Below are 15,626 nucleotides of genomic sequence, written 5' to 3'. Positions count from 1 at the left end.
AACCCCTTCATTCCACGTGTGTGAATGTTGTTTGAATTTTTCATCTATATTATTATTGTACAGTAGTAACGCTGATGTTGTCAATTATAGTTAAACAGAATTTCCATTTGATTGGATCAATAAAAATTATCTTCTTATCTATCTTACGTGTATTTTTGTAATCGACTTTTTAAGCAACGACTTCATGCAGAAAAGTCTCTTCAATTTATTCTTCTCTAAAAGTTATAAATAACTAGATTTTTGTTCTGTCCCCGTCATAGTCGCTCTGTCTGTCCATAACGTTTAGATAAAAAAACAACTATTGAAGGTTGTAAAAAAATATTGACATTAACCTTTTTTTTTTTTTTACAAAAACATTGGGATTTTAAAAGAAGAAAGATATATACTAAAAACGATTGATGGAAATTAATCTTCTGACTTATTCAATTTTATTTTGGCTAAAACATCACAAAAGACTTTTCATCGATTAAAGAATGTTCAGGATTTTTTTACACAATAAATTGAACTACATTACTTTATTGTTGTCTTTCAAACCGTTGCTAAAATAATTTAATTAACACATAAGAATTGTTCCTAATCATGTATAAACATTTTACTAACACCAGATGACTGTTTGAAAGCGTTATTATATATATCTCAAATGAATTATAGCACTGATTCTTAATCCTCATAATGGAAGACATTGCCATTATTATTATTTTTTTTTATTTTGGTTTTATTGATTTTTTTTTCCTTTTACACTATTCTAATGACTTCATTCAATGAAAGCTTTAAAAACAAATCTATAAAAAAACATCCTTTTTCCATAACTAAGCCTCTTTGACGTAGTGTAAGATTTTTTTTTCCTAAGGCGTCATTCGGGATATTTTCTCCATGCATCTTTATTCGTAGGCTGCCTCTGAGTTTGTGTGATATCACTTAAGATAAAGTTAAATTTTAATTGCTTTCAACCTAGAGAATGTCGTACTAGTCTTCTTTCTTCCCTACATCCTAGTCAACATGAAACAGGTCAGCTAAATTAGCAAGGAAATTTAAACAATTAAGTTTAACAATGTTGACATCAATAAAAAGAATGAAACAATACTTTTCAAGGTTGTCTATTTAACAAACAAAAAACACACACAAAAATGTATTTCTTCTGTTTACTGTATAAATAAAATTTCATTCTCCAATAACAGCTTATGAATGGGTATTCTGCTTGTGATATATGGTGTTTTTATTTCACTTTTTATGTATTAAACAAGCTGAAATAGTTGTACACTAATCTGCAATACCTGTTTGCACCTGACATTAATACACACAGTTAAAGATTTTTTTGGTAACATTTATGTAAAATTATTATATCATCATTATTCAAATCATTAATTGTAGTTATTTATAACATATGATTATATTTTTGTTTAATTTATATACTTCAATAAGAGATTTATTTCTTAAAGCAATATTGAGAACATAGACATCTTAGAAAAACAATAATATACATGTGTAAGGAACCAATACATTACATCTACAATAAATTTTTAAAGATTACCATTATAACAGTAAATCAATTATTAAAAAAAAAAGTTTACTCCTTTAACTCAATGTTTGACATTTTTCCCAATAGTTTTCACTGGTGGAAAATGCAACTTTTTTCAATTTAGTATGTGGATGTGTCCATTTGACCAAAAGTTTAGCAAGAATTGAAGTCGAAATATGTTTTATTTAACTTGCTATTATATAATAGACATTTCATATTAATATCACAACTAATATATATATATATATATATATATATATATATATATATATATAATATGTGTTTGTGTGTGCGTGCGCGTGCGCGTGCATGTGATGTTTGTGTGTACAAGCACTTTCGGCATTATGTCGTCTTTTTAAATATCCAAATATAATTAAAATGTTTCAAATATTAAAATGGCTAGTTATTAAGCCTCGGTTTCCTGAAAAATAGATATTTTCCATATCAAATATTTATCATAAATGCTAAAGTTGTGACGCAGAAAAAAATGCTTAGAGAGAAAAAAACCCACTAAGGATACTTTTATACAGCAAGAAAATTTTACAAAATTGTAATGAAAGAAAAGTGATATAAATACAATAATTAAAAAATAAATTGACCTAAACATTTCTAGGCATTGATAGGTGTAGTAGATATTGAACAAAATAACACTCGATAGCTTACATAGATTTAATTGAAAAATCATATTTACTCAAAAAGATCTTTAACACTTTATTTTTAAAAGTATAATTGCTATCAGATAGTAAGACATTCATAATAAAAAAAAATGTTTTAACTCTTTCTATCCTAATTGACAATGCCAAAGTTGATTTGACTCCTATTTAACTAAATTGGTTTTGGGATTTATACATTTTTATTTGTGATGTGTAAATATAGCATGCATTCTCCTAAAATTCAATATAAAATATAAACATTGAAACACAAATTAAGCAGAACGAATGATACTAACGGAACGAGATAAATAATTACGGAGAATGAAATCGTGTAGTGAATCTTGATAATGATTTTATGTGAGTGGGTTTTAAGATATCAGTGGCAATTTGTCATCGGCTTTTTCTTTTCCTTTTCTCCAATTATAACAGTAGACACCTACTTACAAAAGAAAAAAAGAAACAATCAGCATATACATATATATATATGAATAACATAAAAGTCTATGGTCATGCATTCAACGTAAGACAATGAAACAACGTAAGTAGCTCCATAACAAGGTGAAGATAACGTAATACATAGTAGTAACGAAGTTAATGTAATATTCTAGATAAATAGTGTGCATCAACATTCGTAGCCGCAGGAGACATATTTCTCAATTTAAAATTGGGAAACATAAAAGGTATAGATGCACAAGTAATAGGGATTCCAAAAAATTATTAACTTTCTTAAAATAAAAAAAAACAAAAAAAAAACATTTGGGCATAGTGGTATTCCATCTAGATTGCTTGAAGAACCAAGCAACGAGCTAGCACAAGTGTTTAAAATTCTTTTTCAGGAATATCTTATCGAGGGCAAGAAGACGAGAGACTGGAAAGAAGCCGTCGTCCTTTTGTTTATTTAAAAGGTTAAAGATATTATCTAGGAAACTACAGAACAATATTAGTAACCTGCATCGCATAATATGTAAGTTCCCCTTTCAGACATTGTGATCTATAGGGCAGATGATGTAAAGGTCATCTGACTCTGTAGCCTACTGTTAACGAGGGTGTCATGTGGCCAGCACAACGACCAACCTTCTTTACTTTTCCAAACTAATATCAGGTACCTATTAGAGCTGGGTAAACTAAGAGGCGCCCGAAGATCCCGAAATAAAAAATCCCAGTCTTCGCCAGGATTTGAACCCCAGACCCCGGTTAAGAAGTCAAGTACTTTACCGCTCAGCCACCGCGCATGATATGTAGCAAAATCACTTAGATCAATTATGCCCAAACTAGATCGGACCGTGTGCCATTTTAATTTTTGACACTCATAAAAAAAAATAAAAAAAAATAAACAGCTCTTATAATAATTCTTTTCGCAAGTCGGCTGTGACATCCTAACATACTTTTCCATTTCTCTTCAAAGTTTTTTTTACATCCAGAGTCTAGTTTTTGTTTTCTTCGAATCTTCCATTTCATTCACGCAGCAAACACATTCAATGGTGCAGCAAAGACGATTCAAGAGGTCACTAGAGGTCACGTATAAGGCTAGCTCAAGATATCAATGGACATTTAAAGAATTAAAATATATATAGAGAGAGAGAGTGTGTGTCTATGTGTAAGTTTGCGTCATAATATATAGCTTTAAAAAATTACTTACCACCAATGAGCATCATGATGACTATGACCAACGTGACCACAAGGATGGCACCAACTAGGCCTGCCTCAATGCAAAACCAGTGATTTTCATTAGGGTCTGCTTGTTTAGATTGTACTTTAACAAAAAATAGAAGCATTTTTAAAAATGGAATAATTAGTTACAAGTTCGATGCACATATATTTTACTGGCATTCACTTACTGACTTTGTAACAAAATTATTGTATACGACATAATTGTAGAGTATATATACATTGTATACAGAAGTTAATATTGTAATCTAGTCTAGTGAACTAAATTACAACGAGTTATCTTATATTTTCTATTTTATTTTAAAATGAAAGCCAAACGTCATAACAAAGTTTACAAACATTTTTGGATTTCGTTTTTTTTTAAATTTTTGCCTAAGTGCTGCTCTAGTTACTTAATGATCGTAAAAGTAATTCCCCGAACTGTCTGAATGTTCTAGATAATTCGACTTTATGAACATTTGACAAGGGAAATGCTTCTATTCCGTGGCCAGAATGAGAAGTGGGCTCTTCACTGATCTGTCTATTTGAGATCATCTACCAATTAAACCAGGGCCGGATTCAATACAGAGCAGGTGGAACTTTCCACCAAAAAGAATTTAAAAGTCTCACAACGCAGACATTTTATCAGCGTTTACTTTCTTTTTCGAACTTTGTTTTTCCAGCAATGCTCCGAATCTTAAGATTGACAAAATATGCTGCAGAAGCTTTGCCAATTTCGATTTTGTCACTTCAAAGTCTAAATTTATGCTGATGGCAACAGTTCGTCACAGGTAGGCAAATTCCTGCTCCGCCGTAAGGTTGTGATGTTAAATACTTGCCATGGGTACTTCTGTGACGTGTTGTTTCAGAATTTCTGTCTTGGTGAATCATATTGTAAGACTGAAATCTTGATATGCAGCTGCCAAAGCATTTACCCCCCGCCCTTTGTGGACCTACTCCTTCATAAGAATGGGAGGTGAGTATAGCATCTTCAGCGAATAACAGTTTTCATTTTGTCTTAAATTCGAGCCAGTTTAAAAAAGCTTACATTGATTCTACTTCGGATATGAGCTTCATATTTCATGGAGTTTACGTCTCTAGCGCTAAAAGAAACCAAAAGAAGATGTCAAATAGTGTAGGAGCTAAAGCGCTACTTTGTTTGATTGAGACTGGCCCAGCGTTGAAGTTGTCAAATTGTACAGTGTCATGCATGTTTTCATGTAAAGTTGACACACTTTTCCGTGGCTTATTTAAACATTTTCTTCTTTACGGCAATAGAACACTTTAACAGATAAAACCATAAGGCTAAGTCGATGAAAGATGCATACAAAAAACTACCTTTATTATCTGTAGAGAGGAGAAAATCAAATTCTGTATATCTACAGGCCGTAAATTCCTTTTTAACAAACGCATTGTAATTCCATTGTTATTGGTCTTCTAATGTAAATCCCGTTAAAAATTTTCGGCACAAACTATACCAATGAGCTTTAGGTGTACGGTGGCTCATAAATATTAGTATGTACAAAGAAAATGCACACACAAAAATGTAAAAAAAAAAGAAAAAAAAAACTCCATGACTTGAAAGAACTTTTCAACGATGTAAATAGATGCTTTTTTTCTATTTAATTCATAATTTGTAACAGTTTTAACTACATGATATTTATACAGCAAAAGTAAAAGAATACAGTTTTATTACAAAATCCATTTGTAATACCCGTACTTCCGCAAAACATAAAGTCCACAAACACATAAACATTTAACACAAAAAGTATAGGGGTGCTTATGGATTAAAAAGGGAACCTTTATTCTTAACTTAGCCTTTATTAAAAAAAAAATAATAATAAAATTTATTTATTTAAATTGTAATCATATCTTAAACATAATACTGTTTCAACTATAAATGTTCTCATACAAACTAATATTTTTCACTACACTTCTTAAAAAAAAATGATTACAAAGACAGTTCGTGTGAAGTCGGCCCCCGAAATGATCCACCTAGAGTTTTCACCTGGATTCGAACAAGGAACTTCCGGTTCCAAGTGCTTCACCCTTCAGCTACAGCATCATTATATATTCATTTAGCTTACACTTATATTTTTTAAAAAATTATAATTATTAACGTTATCCATACAAGTAAAAAAAAAGATTAATTATTTTAATAAAATTAGATAAATTGATCACACAAGAAGAAATTCTTGACCTACTTTAAGCTACAATTGTGAACAAATGACTTAAAAGACTTTCAACTCGCAAATAAAAATGAATACCTCCATTGTCCTTTGTCATACAAACTAGAGATAGATCTAGCAAGATCGAGACATAGTTTTAGAGTTACATCTAAGTCTATATCTAGATCTAAGTCTAGATCTAAGTCTAGATCTAAGTTTAAATCTAGATCTAGAACTAGATATAGAATCTTGACATATAATCTACTATATCTAGACTAGATCTCGTATGAATTTACACGTTAAATCTTAAAATTACAAGACCTGGGCCAATGTTATGATCATGAATTGTAGGCCTTTTGTTACCGGGTAATGTTGTATTATGCTGTCCGTATCCGATTCATTTCTTAATGTGATACTATTGTTTACATAATTGATAAATCTGCACCCCTAAACTGTCAGAAGATATTGCCTTAATAATGAAAATGTGTACAAATTATCAATAAATTTATAATATATATATATATATATATATATATATATATATATTATAAATATTACTAGATCTAGTCTCAATTTAGTCTTTCTTAGACTGTCAAGTTTAAGCCCCGATAATGAGGATATGTCAAAACTGCGATCTATAAAAAAAAACTCGTTATTTTTCATAACTTATAACTAAAATAAATTTCGTATCGAAATTCTTTTTTTTAAAAAACAACATTTGAATCAGTATTCTATACAATAAGTTAGTTAATAAATGAAAAATATATTTTATAATGATTCATTGACACTTTAACCATTGTGACCTTAGATGCAAATTGTTTGTACTAATGCGTGAATCTATGATAAAGCTTGAGTTATTAATGAAGAAGTTTATTACCCTTAAAAAAAAGTTACCTCCCCTGAAGTTTTTCATTGAAAAGTGGTGTAATTTAATTTTTTAAAATATATTCTTGCATATATAATTAAAACAATTAGATGATTCACTTTCGGGAAGGAAAATGTAGCCGTTGCATCAGAACTTTGAATGATCTAAAATATCATGATGTCTGATTTTTATTTTCTCTTCTAGTTTCTGAGATCTAAACGGAACAGACGGACGGACAGTCAGGCTACACACAACTAATAGCGTCTTTTCCCCTTTGGGTGGCCGTTACAAAACAAAGAATTGTGACGGAAGAAAAAAAATCCGCTTTCTTTTTTTTTCGTTGGCGAAAAAAAGACTCGATGTAATGTTTAACTGTTGTTTTGGCTTGTCTGATCTCAGTGCAGATTAAGGACATTGCATTTCCTTTTTTACAGAGAAGAAATTATGTTCACACATTGACCTATAACAGAAATTTAGTTTGAAGATATTTAATTTGTTTAGTAAGAACCATACTTAATATGACTGCGCTGATATACTAAATGACTTAAAACTGACATTAATTTCCCTTTAACTGCCAAAATACACAATTTGTGATAGGTGTCCGGCTCTCAGGACTAGATGGAGATAACGAATAATATTGTGTCACGACACAATTTAAAAAGTAGAAGATGAAAATCAGTAGTTTTATTTGTTTTTTTTTTAACACACCCAAAAAAACTAAATCAATCATCTTGACTTAACGTCCCATTAGTCCAATGTATGTTAGACTTGATTAAAATATTGACACTCAAAATTTGATAGCTCTTTACATTATCGAACCTGATTAATTTATACATGTGAAATATTTTCTAAAATTAAAACCCAAAAAAAATATATATAGATATATTTTATTCAGATTTTAAAACATAAAAATTATGATTCTAGAAGCTTATATTTTATTTATTTTATTATATATTTTTCTTTTCTTTTTCAAAGAGAAAATGTCTATGGTCATGCCGAAATACAATATTATAGCAACATATATGGTATACATCTTTATTTAAATCTAGTGCTTTTTTTTTTCGTGTCATTTATATCCTCTTTATCATTTTCTCTATATGCAACTGTTTTCTCTCACTATTACATATTTTAATTCACAACGTTATATGAATTTTTTCACTTAGATAAAGACATAACCTAGTTTTGTTTATAATTTTCCTTTAGAGAAAAATCGCACTTCTTTTACTTTTTAAACCAAAATCTTAATGGCTATTCTAGTATAAGGAAGAAAAATAAAAAGAAGAACATACCTAATTGAAAAAAATGCATTGATGAGTTGGTCAAGAAAAAATGGCAGCGTGTCGAAAATAAAAAAAATTCAATAAATCAGGAGTTGGGAAACTTTATTCTTTCTAGGGCAACATATAAATAAAATGGGAATTGGTATATGTATCTGTGTTTGAGAGAATTTTGAGTGTAACTGTGTGTGAGTGTGTGTTATTTTATGTTCATTTTAACTGAATTTGCATTTTATTTGTTTACGTAATCAATTAAACGTTACAACAAGGGTTAGCAATTTTAAGATCCAATTTCAGTAATAATTTTTAACTAATGTAACTGCGTTTTACATCACATTTAAAATACAAATGTACAGTTGTACTAAATGTGAATTATTGAACTTTTTAAACAAGTGCATACTTTTTCGTAACCGTGAAACAAGCTTACTAAATGTTATCATCGTGACTGCTTTAAAATTACAGTCAGTCAGCATCGACCTGCTCTTGAACGTATTTATTGTCAAAAAGACGATGAATCTTTTTAGATGTATTTGGGTCACAAAAAAAAAGGTAAACTTTCAAGAGCAGAGTTTTTAAGTGTTGAAATGCTGCTTCCGGCAAAAACAACAAAAAAAAAACAAACATACAAATCCCGCTTAAGAGAGGAATTGAACTTCTCTTTAAAGTCATAATTTACTTGGAGATATGTCCGCTTCTGTGTTAAATAGTAAACTTAATACGGAGTTTTTAGTTTAAATTTAGACAAACTCGTGTTTATTATGTGGTAGGGAGTGTATGTATATGTTGTTGTTTTTTCTAAATAATATTTTCGTAATTTTTAAATTTAGCATTTGGCCTACTCACCCAATGGTAGAGTTTTGCTCATGCTGCTTGAAATGATTAAAAAATAAAATTCATTTCTTTCTGTCTGGCTCGTTATGTTGACTATAATATAAAAATATGGAAGACGAAATATTAAATCAATTCATACTTGTTTTAAAATATAGGTCTCTAGATTGATTGATTTAACAGTAAAATAAATAAACATATCCAACAACATTAACAATTTAGAAAAAACAATAACATTCATTCCTTTACTGCTATTATATATGTATAGGCATGTAGTGTATATATGTGTCTATTCTTCTGATAGAAATTAAAACCGTTCAATCAATCTTGGTAAATTTTGCATAAATGTTCCTTGGGTAATAACTGGAATAGTAAGGAATCTAGAATAGCCTTACTACTGGCTTAAAAAAAAATTGCCCAACTTTATGAAAGTATTACTATTTCTTGGATCTAGGTCATATAGCAGTAAAAGATAAAATGTTGTTTTCTTTCTTACTCGTTAATGTTCTTTTTGTATTAAAATATCTTAATGATATGAAATAACCTGCAGTGTCATATATGATAAATCAATACCATCATACAAATATGTATACAGTAGGAAAATTATTTAAAATATATTCTATATCTCTATCTTATATATATATAAATCTATTCGTAAGATAAATATATATCAAAAAGACTTACTTGTCGGTTCAAGATTACAAGTGTACAAAGGTTCCCCATGTTCTAAAACCAAAACCCCACTGTACATCAGTTTCCACAAGCCGAAATCGTCCTTTGTTACATTCTTGATTTGAAATGAAAACTCGTATACGTTGTTGCCTTTTAATACCAAGGATGTTTGTGTCTTGTCCTCTGAATCTAGGCATTCGCTGAGACGATCGCACCTTGAGTAGGTATAATCTATTCTTTCTTCTGACAATATTAGTTCCTTTGACCATATTATTTCAACGGGATCTTTAAGAGTATGTGTAAATGTTCCTATGAAAGTTACTGTCTCACCTTCTTTAGCAGTAGGGCAATAGCCATCTGATTCTGAAGTGTGAAGTAAAGGACATAACAATCTTATACAAATCAATTTTCCAAGAAAAATATCCTAAATTCCAAACGCTCAGTAATTATCTAATAGTATGCCATTAATACAAAGCTACTTTAATTAAAAACGTACCTTCAAATAATACAAAGATTAGAAGTATTATTGCTTTTCGCGTTAAAAGCATTTTCTATTTCATCTGATGAAAGATATGTGTACATTGTTTTTATCAATAGAAGAAAAAAAAAGGAAAAAAAAACAACATTTATTTATAAATTTAAAAGTAATAAACGTTAATATATAATGTTTAATAGTTTTCATTCTTCTTTGCAAATGCATTTATTTTCATTGTTTTATAAATAAACCTTAATGGTTTATATTTTATATGCTTTTAATTTTAGATTAGAGCTTTTGATACAGTAGATTATACTATTCGAAATATTAGGACTTCGTGGTTTTATTATTAATATAAAAAGATAATAAAAATTTATATATAAAAACATGTCTGATAAACTATAAATGTCCCAGTTGGGGGCTGCTAGTCGTCCAGACAACGTGTCAGCGGTTACCTTACAAAGGAAGGGGGACTAGACGTTGGCCTCACTTCTAATCAAATAGGAAAAATAATTACATGTTTTAATGAAAACTGTAATGATCATATTTTGATTCCAAATATAAAGAATAAGTGCAGGAAAATGTCCCTATTACACAACGTTCTTTTAAGGACCGTTTTTATGGCGGACATTTGCTTAAATTGGACAGATAAGAAATGAAGAAGTTTTCCCGATGTGTTCGGCCGTTAGCCTCACTTCTAATCCAAACACATTGAGCTATGAGCCATCGGTAATAGGGGCGCAGTATTTTACATCTGCCTGGATCTTTCCCCAGACAGAAGTTTGTTCAGACATGTAGAAGAAGGCAAGCTTACATCCGCCTATTAGTTCCAAGAGTTTTAGACTCAACTCTAAGGAGAATTAGAAAGAAGAAAAAAAGATTGTATAACATCTTCCATAACGCGATTCTTATTGACTTTATAATTAAATATCTGAACATAAAAATAATAGAAATATTATTTTGCGAAATGTATATAATATTAGAAAACTCAATTAAATAAACTTTTCAGACATTGCCTAAATTTTGATTATATTTTTTGTAGGCCTATATAATATATATTTTCTCTCTTTCTCTCTCTCTCTCTCTCTCTCTCTCTCTCTCTCTCTCTCTCTCTATATATATATATATATATATATATATATATATATATATATATATATATATATATATATATATATATACCCGCTTCCCGCGGGTCTTAATTTGCGTATCTCTGTCGATATAGTCACACTAAGAGTGCTTTGGAAACAATAAAACGAAATAATAATGCATTACGAAGCGAATGCGTGAATTTAAAAAATAGTATGAAAAGAGATATCAAATTAGCTAATCGACCAAAATTATTTTTTTTTTATAAAACATTAGCTTGTAGGTCAAACTTTATTTAGATCTAGATCTAGAGTCTAAATACTATTATAATAGATGTAGACCTACTATTATAAGAGTGAATTCAATGGCTCAAGAAGCTTATTAATTATTGTAAATTAGTATATGTCATATCGCCCATATTGAGCCTAATGTAGCCTGTCCAATCATAGTGTGTTTACATGGCGGTGTGAACGATACATGATGGGCTTATTTAAATGCATGTCAACAAAACATTTGCTTAAGAAACACACATTTGAGCGTTTATTTGATTAAAATATGAAATGAATGGAATTTATTTTGTATGTTCATGTGTTTAAATATAAAGTAGATCTTTCCTCTTTGAATTAGATCATGAATTAGAGCTAGATCTAGACTGTAGAGTTTAGACTTAGATGTTGGCTTTGATAGATGAATGGGGTTATAAAGTACGTTAGGACTTCTAAATTCGCAGATATATGGAACGAATTTATGTAAAAAAAAATTTGGGGGGGCCTTACGTTTGTTTTAGGGGTAACAGACATACACTACGGACCCAGTTAGCACCTAAGGAACATTTATGCCACGTTTTATCAAGGTTGATCAAACGGTTTTGATTTCTATACGGCACATACATACATACGCCTTATATTCTACTTTATAGGATAGACTAGACATAAATTACCCGAGGGTAATAATTGGGTATCACTGTCGATATAGTAACTGAGAGTGCTTTGTAAACAATTAAACGAAATAATAATTTTAAAAGGAAAGCGAATGCGGGAATGCGTGAATGTAAAATAGTATGAATGGAGCTATCAAAATATCAAAATAGCTTATCGACTTCAATTCATTTTTTCAAATAAAAACATTTGCTTGTATGCTTATATATATTTGATTAAAATTTAGAATAAATAGACTATACTTAGTATGTTCATGTGTAAAAGTATGAAACTATCTGTTGTGACACAGTTACTGTGTGGTCAACGTAAACGTAAAAGGACTTGTTTCTTCACACTATCTTTGCGAAGAGAAATTATATCATCTTAGAGTTGAATTAGAGTTTTAGACTTAGGAATAGAAAGAGGTGTAACATTACGGTATTGTCTAATGAAAAAATGTACGTCAGGAATTCTAAATTCGCAGATATAAGGAACGAATTTATGTAAAAAAAAATACCTTTAAAAACAAACCTAAAAGTTAATTTCATTAAATAATGAAATCAATGATCTATTATTTGTATTTTCATGTGTCAAAGTAACAAACTATCTACGCAAAATGTAGTTCTAAAACTTAGATCGAGAACTAGATCATTTCGATTTATACATGTTAAACATGGCCTAGATCGATTAACTTATGCCTTAATAATAGAGTCGGTCAACTTTTTTTGAGGGTCTTTTGCTTGTTTTAGGGCTACAGTACATACACTACGGTTTACGTTAGTACCCAAGGAACATTTATGCCAAGTTTTATCAAGATTGGTCAAACGGTTTTGATTTCTGTTCAGCACATACATACATACATACATACATACATACATACATACATACATACATACATACATACATACATACATACATACATTCATACATACATTCATACATACATACATACATACATACATATATACATACATACGCCTTACATTCTACAGTATAGTATAAATATATATTTTGTGTAATGTGTAAAATATCCTGGTATATCTAATGATGGTACACGTCCACTAGAATCACTACTACTATAAATCAAATAAACCAATTCTCTTTACATATTACTATATTGCATTCCATTCATTGTTTTTACTGGCTTATGTGTTTAGTAACTTATGTGTTTACTAACGTGTGTGTATACTAACTTTTGTGTTAACTAATTTTTTGTTTACAAGTTTATATGATCACTAACTTATGTGTTTACTAACTTATGTGTTTACTAACGTAAGTGTTTACAAACTTATATGTTTACTTACTTATGTGTTTACTAACTTTTTTGTTTAATAACCAATGTGTTTACTAAATTAAGTGTCTATTAACTTATGTGTTTTATATGTCTAAGTGTTTATAAACATATGTTTAAAAATTATCTGTTTACTAACTTATATATTACATAATTCAAGTCTTTATTAACCTATGTGTTTAAAAAAGTATGTGTTTACTAACTTATGTGCTTAGTTACTAATATGTTTGCTAACGTATGTGTTTAATTATTTAAGTGTTTACTAACGTATGTGTTAACTAACGGTATTGTTTTTTAACTTACGTGTTTACTAGCTTACGTCTACTTGAATGACTTTGAAAAATAAATACTGGTATAGTCAATTCGAACGAATTTATTGTAGATCAAAAAAAAAAGTTTAAGTGAAAATTCTACTTTTTTCCCTATGACATTTTAATCTTATGTGACATCTATGTCCGTTTGCTCTTGCAGTGCCTAATACAGTCACATTGTTTCTTACCAGGAAAAAAAATGAATATTAGGCTACTTATTAACTTCTCCCCTCTTTTAATTTACCATACAACTCCCACATTGACGTATGCACAATACAGTTTTAAAATTGTAAAAGTCTTTTTTATTTAAACTTTCTTAAATAGAGGAAAGAATCTTTACCCTAAATAAATGCTACGTGTGGAAGATCTAGAAGACAGGGAGATAAAACGAAAAGAAAACTGAAAAAAAAAAGACCCATGAGAACAACGGCTTTGTCTAAATAGAATGTGGGAAAATATACTATTCGCAATTGGGTGACCGTGGTCTTGTGAAACACTACACTCATCTTTAAATTATCGGAATTCAAGAAATTCCCATTATTGTACATTTAATTAAAAAATAAAAAAATACATAACAAAGTATTGATACACGACGGAGTTTTATTACAAAATGAAATCCAGAGTCTTCATAAAAAGCGTTATAAATCTACATGTATAAAAGAAAAAAAATATTTAAACTTACATTTTGAATTTTCTGTTAAAATTTAGTTTCATGTCATATCGTAACTTAATTCTGATTTCTTTGTTTTTCCTAAAGTATTATAATAGTTTAAAGCAACAAATAAGATAGGGAAAACCCGATATGACACGGAAAGAAAAATGGCCGCTATTGTGTGTTTGTGCTTTTCTCATGTCGCGTAGCTAAGATTTCTTTTCACTGGGATTGGTTGGGGTAACTTTTGTTTCCCACATTTAATAATAATAAACATTTAAGTTATAAAGCACTGTTGAAAAACAAAATGTAGTCTGAAGGCGTTGTAATAACACTACAAACACAAACACGACAACTAAATTACAAACATATCTAAAAAAATATGTTCTTCTTGAAAGTAGTGCAGCATGTTGTCTGTCCGAGATCAATGGGTAGTTCCAAATCCTCTGGTCCGTGCACTGAAAAGCCAGCAGACCTTAGCTTTTGAGGGAGAAACGTGGCACTTTATTAGCATCAGATGAAATGCCAAAGAATAAAGCTACAAAAATCTAGTTCTGTTCTAAAAATCTAACATTTGTCATAAGAATCATTAAAATTTATTAATATTAAGCTCATTTATATACCCGGTGTAATGAATTCAGATTAGCGAAGTGCTTTTATAAATCATATCATTTTAGGTCAATAGTCCGCACTATGGAAACTAATTTATAAACTTGTATTTTACTTGCAGCACTTCTTAATTTTAGTTTTACTTAGGCAACTGTGATCTTTAATTATGCGCTTTTCAATTAGGAGGGGGGTGGCTGAGTGGAAAGCTCTTGCTTCCAAACTGAGGGATATCAGATTCAAGTTTCGGTGACGCCTGGAATTCTGAACTTTCGGACTTTTAGGACGCCCCTGAATCCGCCAAACTCTTATGGTTTCTTTAAACTTGTTGGGGGAAAAATCGGTTGCATTGCGGTACATCACAATAAAAACTTTTACAATTTAGTATTGGTGTAAATGTAAATTATTGTTGTGTATGTGATTGGGTGATGTGACTTGAAGTTTTCACGAACGATGTAAAAAGCAATTTCTTTAGTATTATAAACGGTTCCCCAACAAAATATCGCGAACAAAATAGTGCCGACAAAGTAGCGCAGAAAAACATATTTCAGTCCTTTGGAAAGAAAGAAATATTTTAAATATCGTAAAATATGAATAGAGCCAACATTCTTTTTTTTTTTTGTTTTGTTTTAATGTTATCATTATTTTTCAGTCAT

General features: G+C 29.8%; 1 protein-coding gene across 4 annotated transcripts; it reads right to left on the bottom strand.

Annotated features, from left to right (window-relative positions):
* Nucleotides 1–1,128: 1,128 nt before the first annotated feature.
* Nucleotides 1,129–14,548, bottom strand: LOC106064609 (uncharacterized). 4 transcript variants are annotated; one of them, XM_056010955.1, is made up of 6 exons: nt 14,395–14,548; nt 10,126–10,189; nt 9,642–9,992; nt 8,973–9,053; nt 3,812–3,925; nt 1,129–2,611 (listed from the first exon to the last, which is right to left on the bottom strand). In XM_056010955.1, the coding sequence occupies exons 2-6, from the start codon at nt 10,175–10,177 to the stop codon at nt 2,541–2,543; spliced, it is 669 nt and encodes a 222-aa protein (XP_055866930.1). In that variant the 5' UTR covers nt 10,178–10,189; nt 14,395–14,548; the 3' UTR covers nt 1,129–2,540. The 4 variants fall into 4 exon arrangements, with proteins under 4 accessions (XP_055866930.1, XP_055866934.1, XP_055866933.1 ...); XM_056010959.1 differs by having other exon boundaries at nt 1,129–2,608; nt 14,395–14,547; XM_056010958.1 differs by lacking the exon at nt 14,395–14,548 and adding an exon at nt 14,053–14,211.
* Nucleotides 14,549–15,626: the final 1,078 nt, after the last annotated feature.

Source organism: Biomphalaria glabrata, chromosome 14 (genome assembly GCF_947242115.1).
Source record: "Biomphalaria glabrata chromosome 14, xgBioGlab47.1, whole genome shotgun sequence".
Lineage (NCBI taxonomy): Eukaryota > Metazoa > Mollusca > Gastropoda > Planorbidae > Biomphalaria > Biomphalaria glabrata.
Note: the sequence above shows the minus strand (reverse complement) of the source record. Positions and strands in the feature narration are given on the sequence as shown.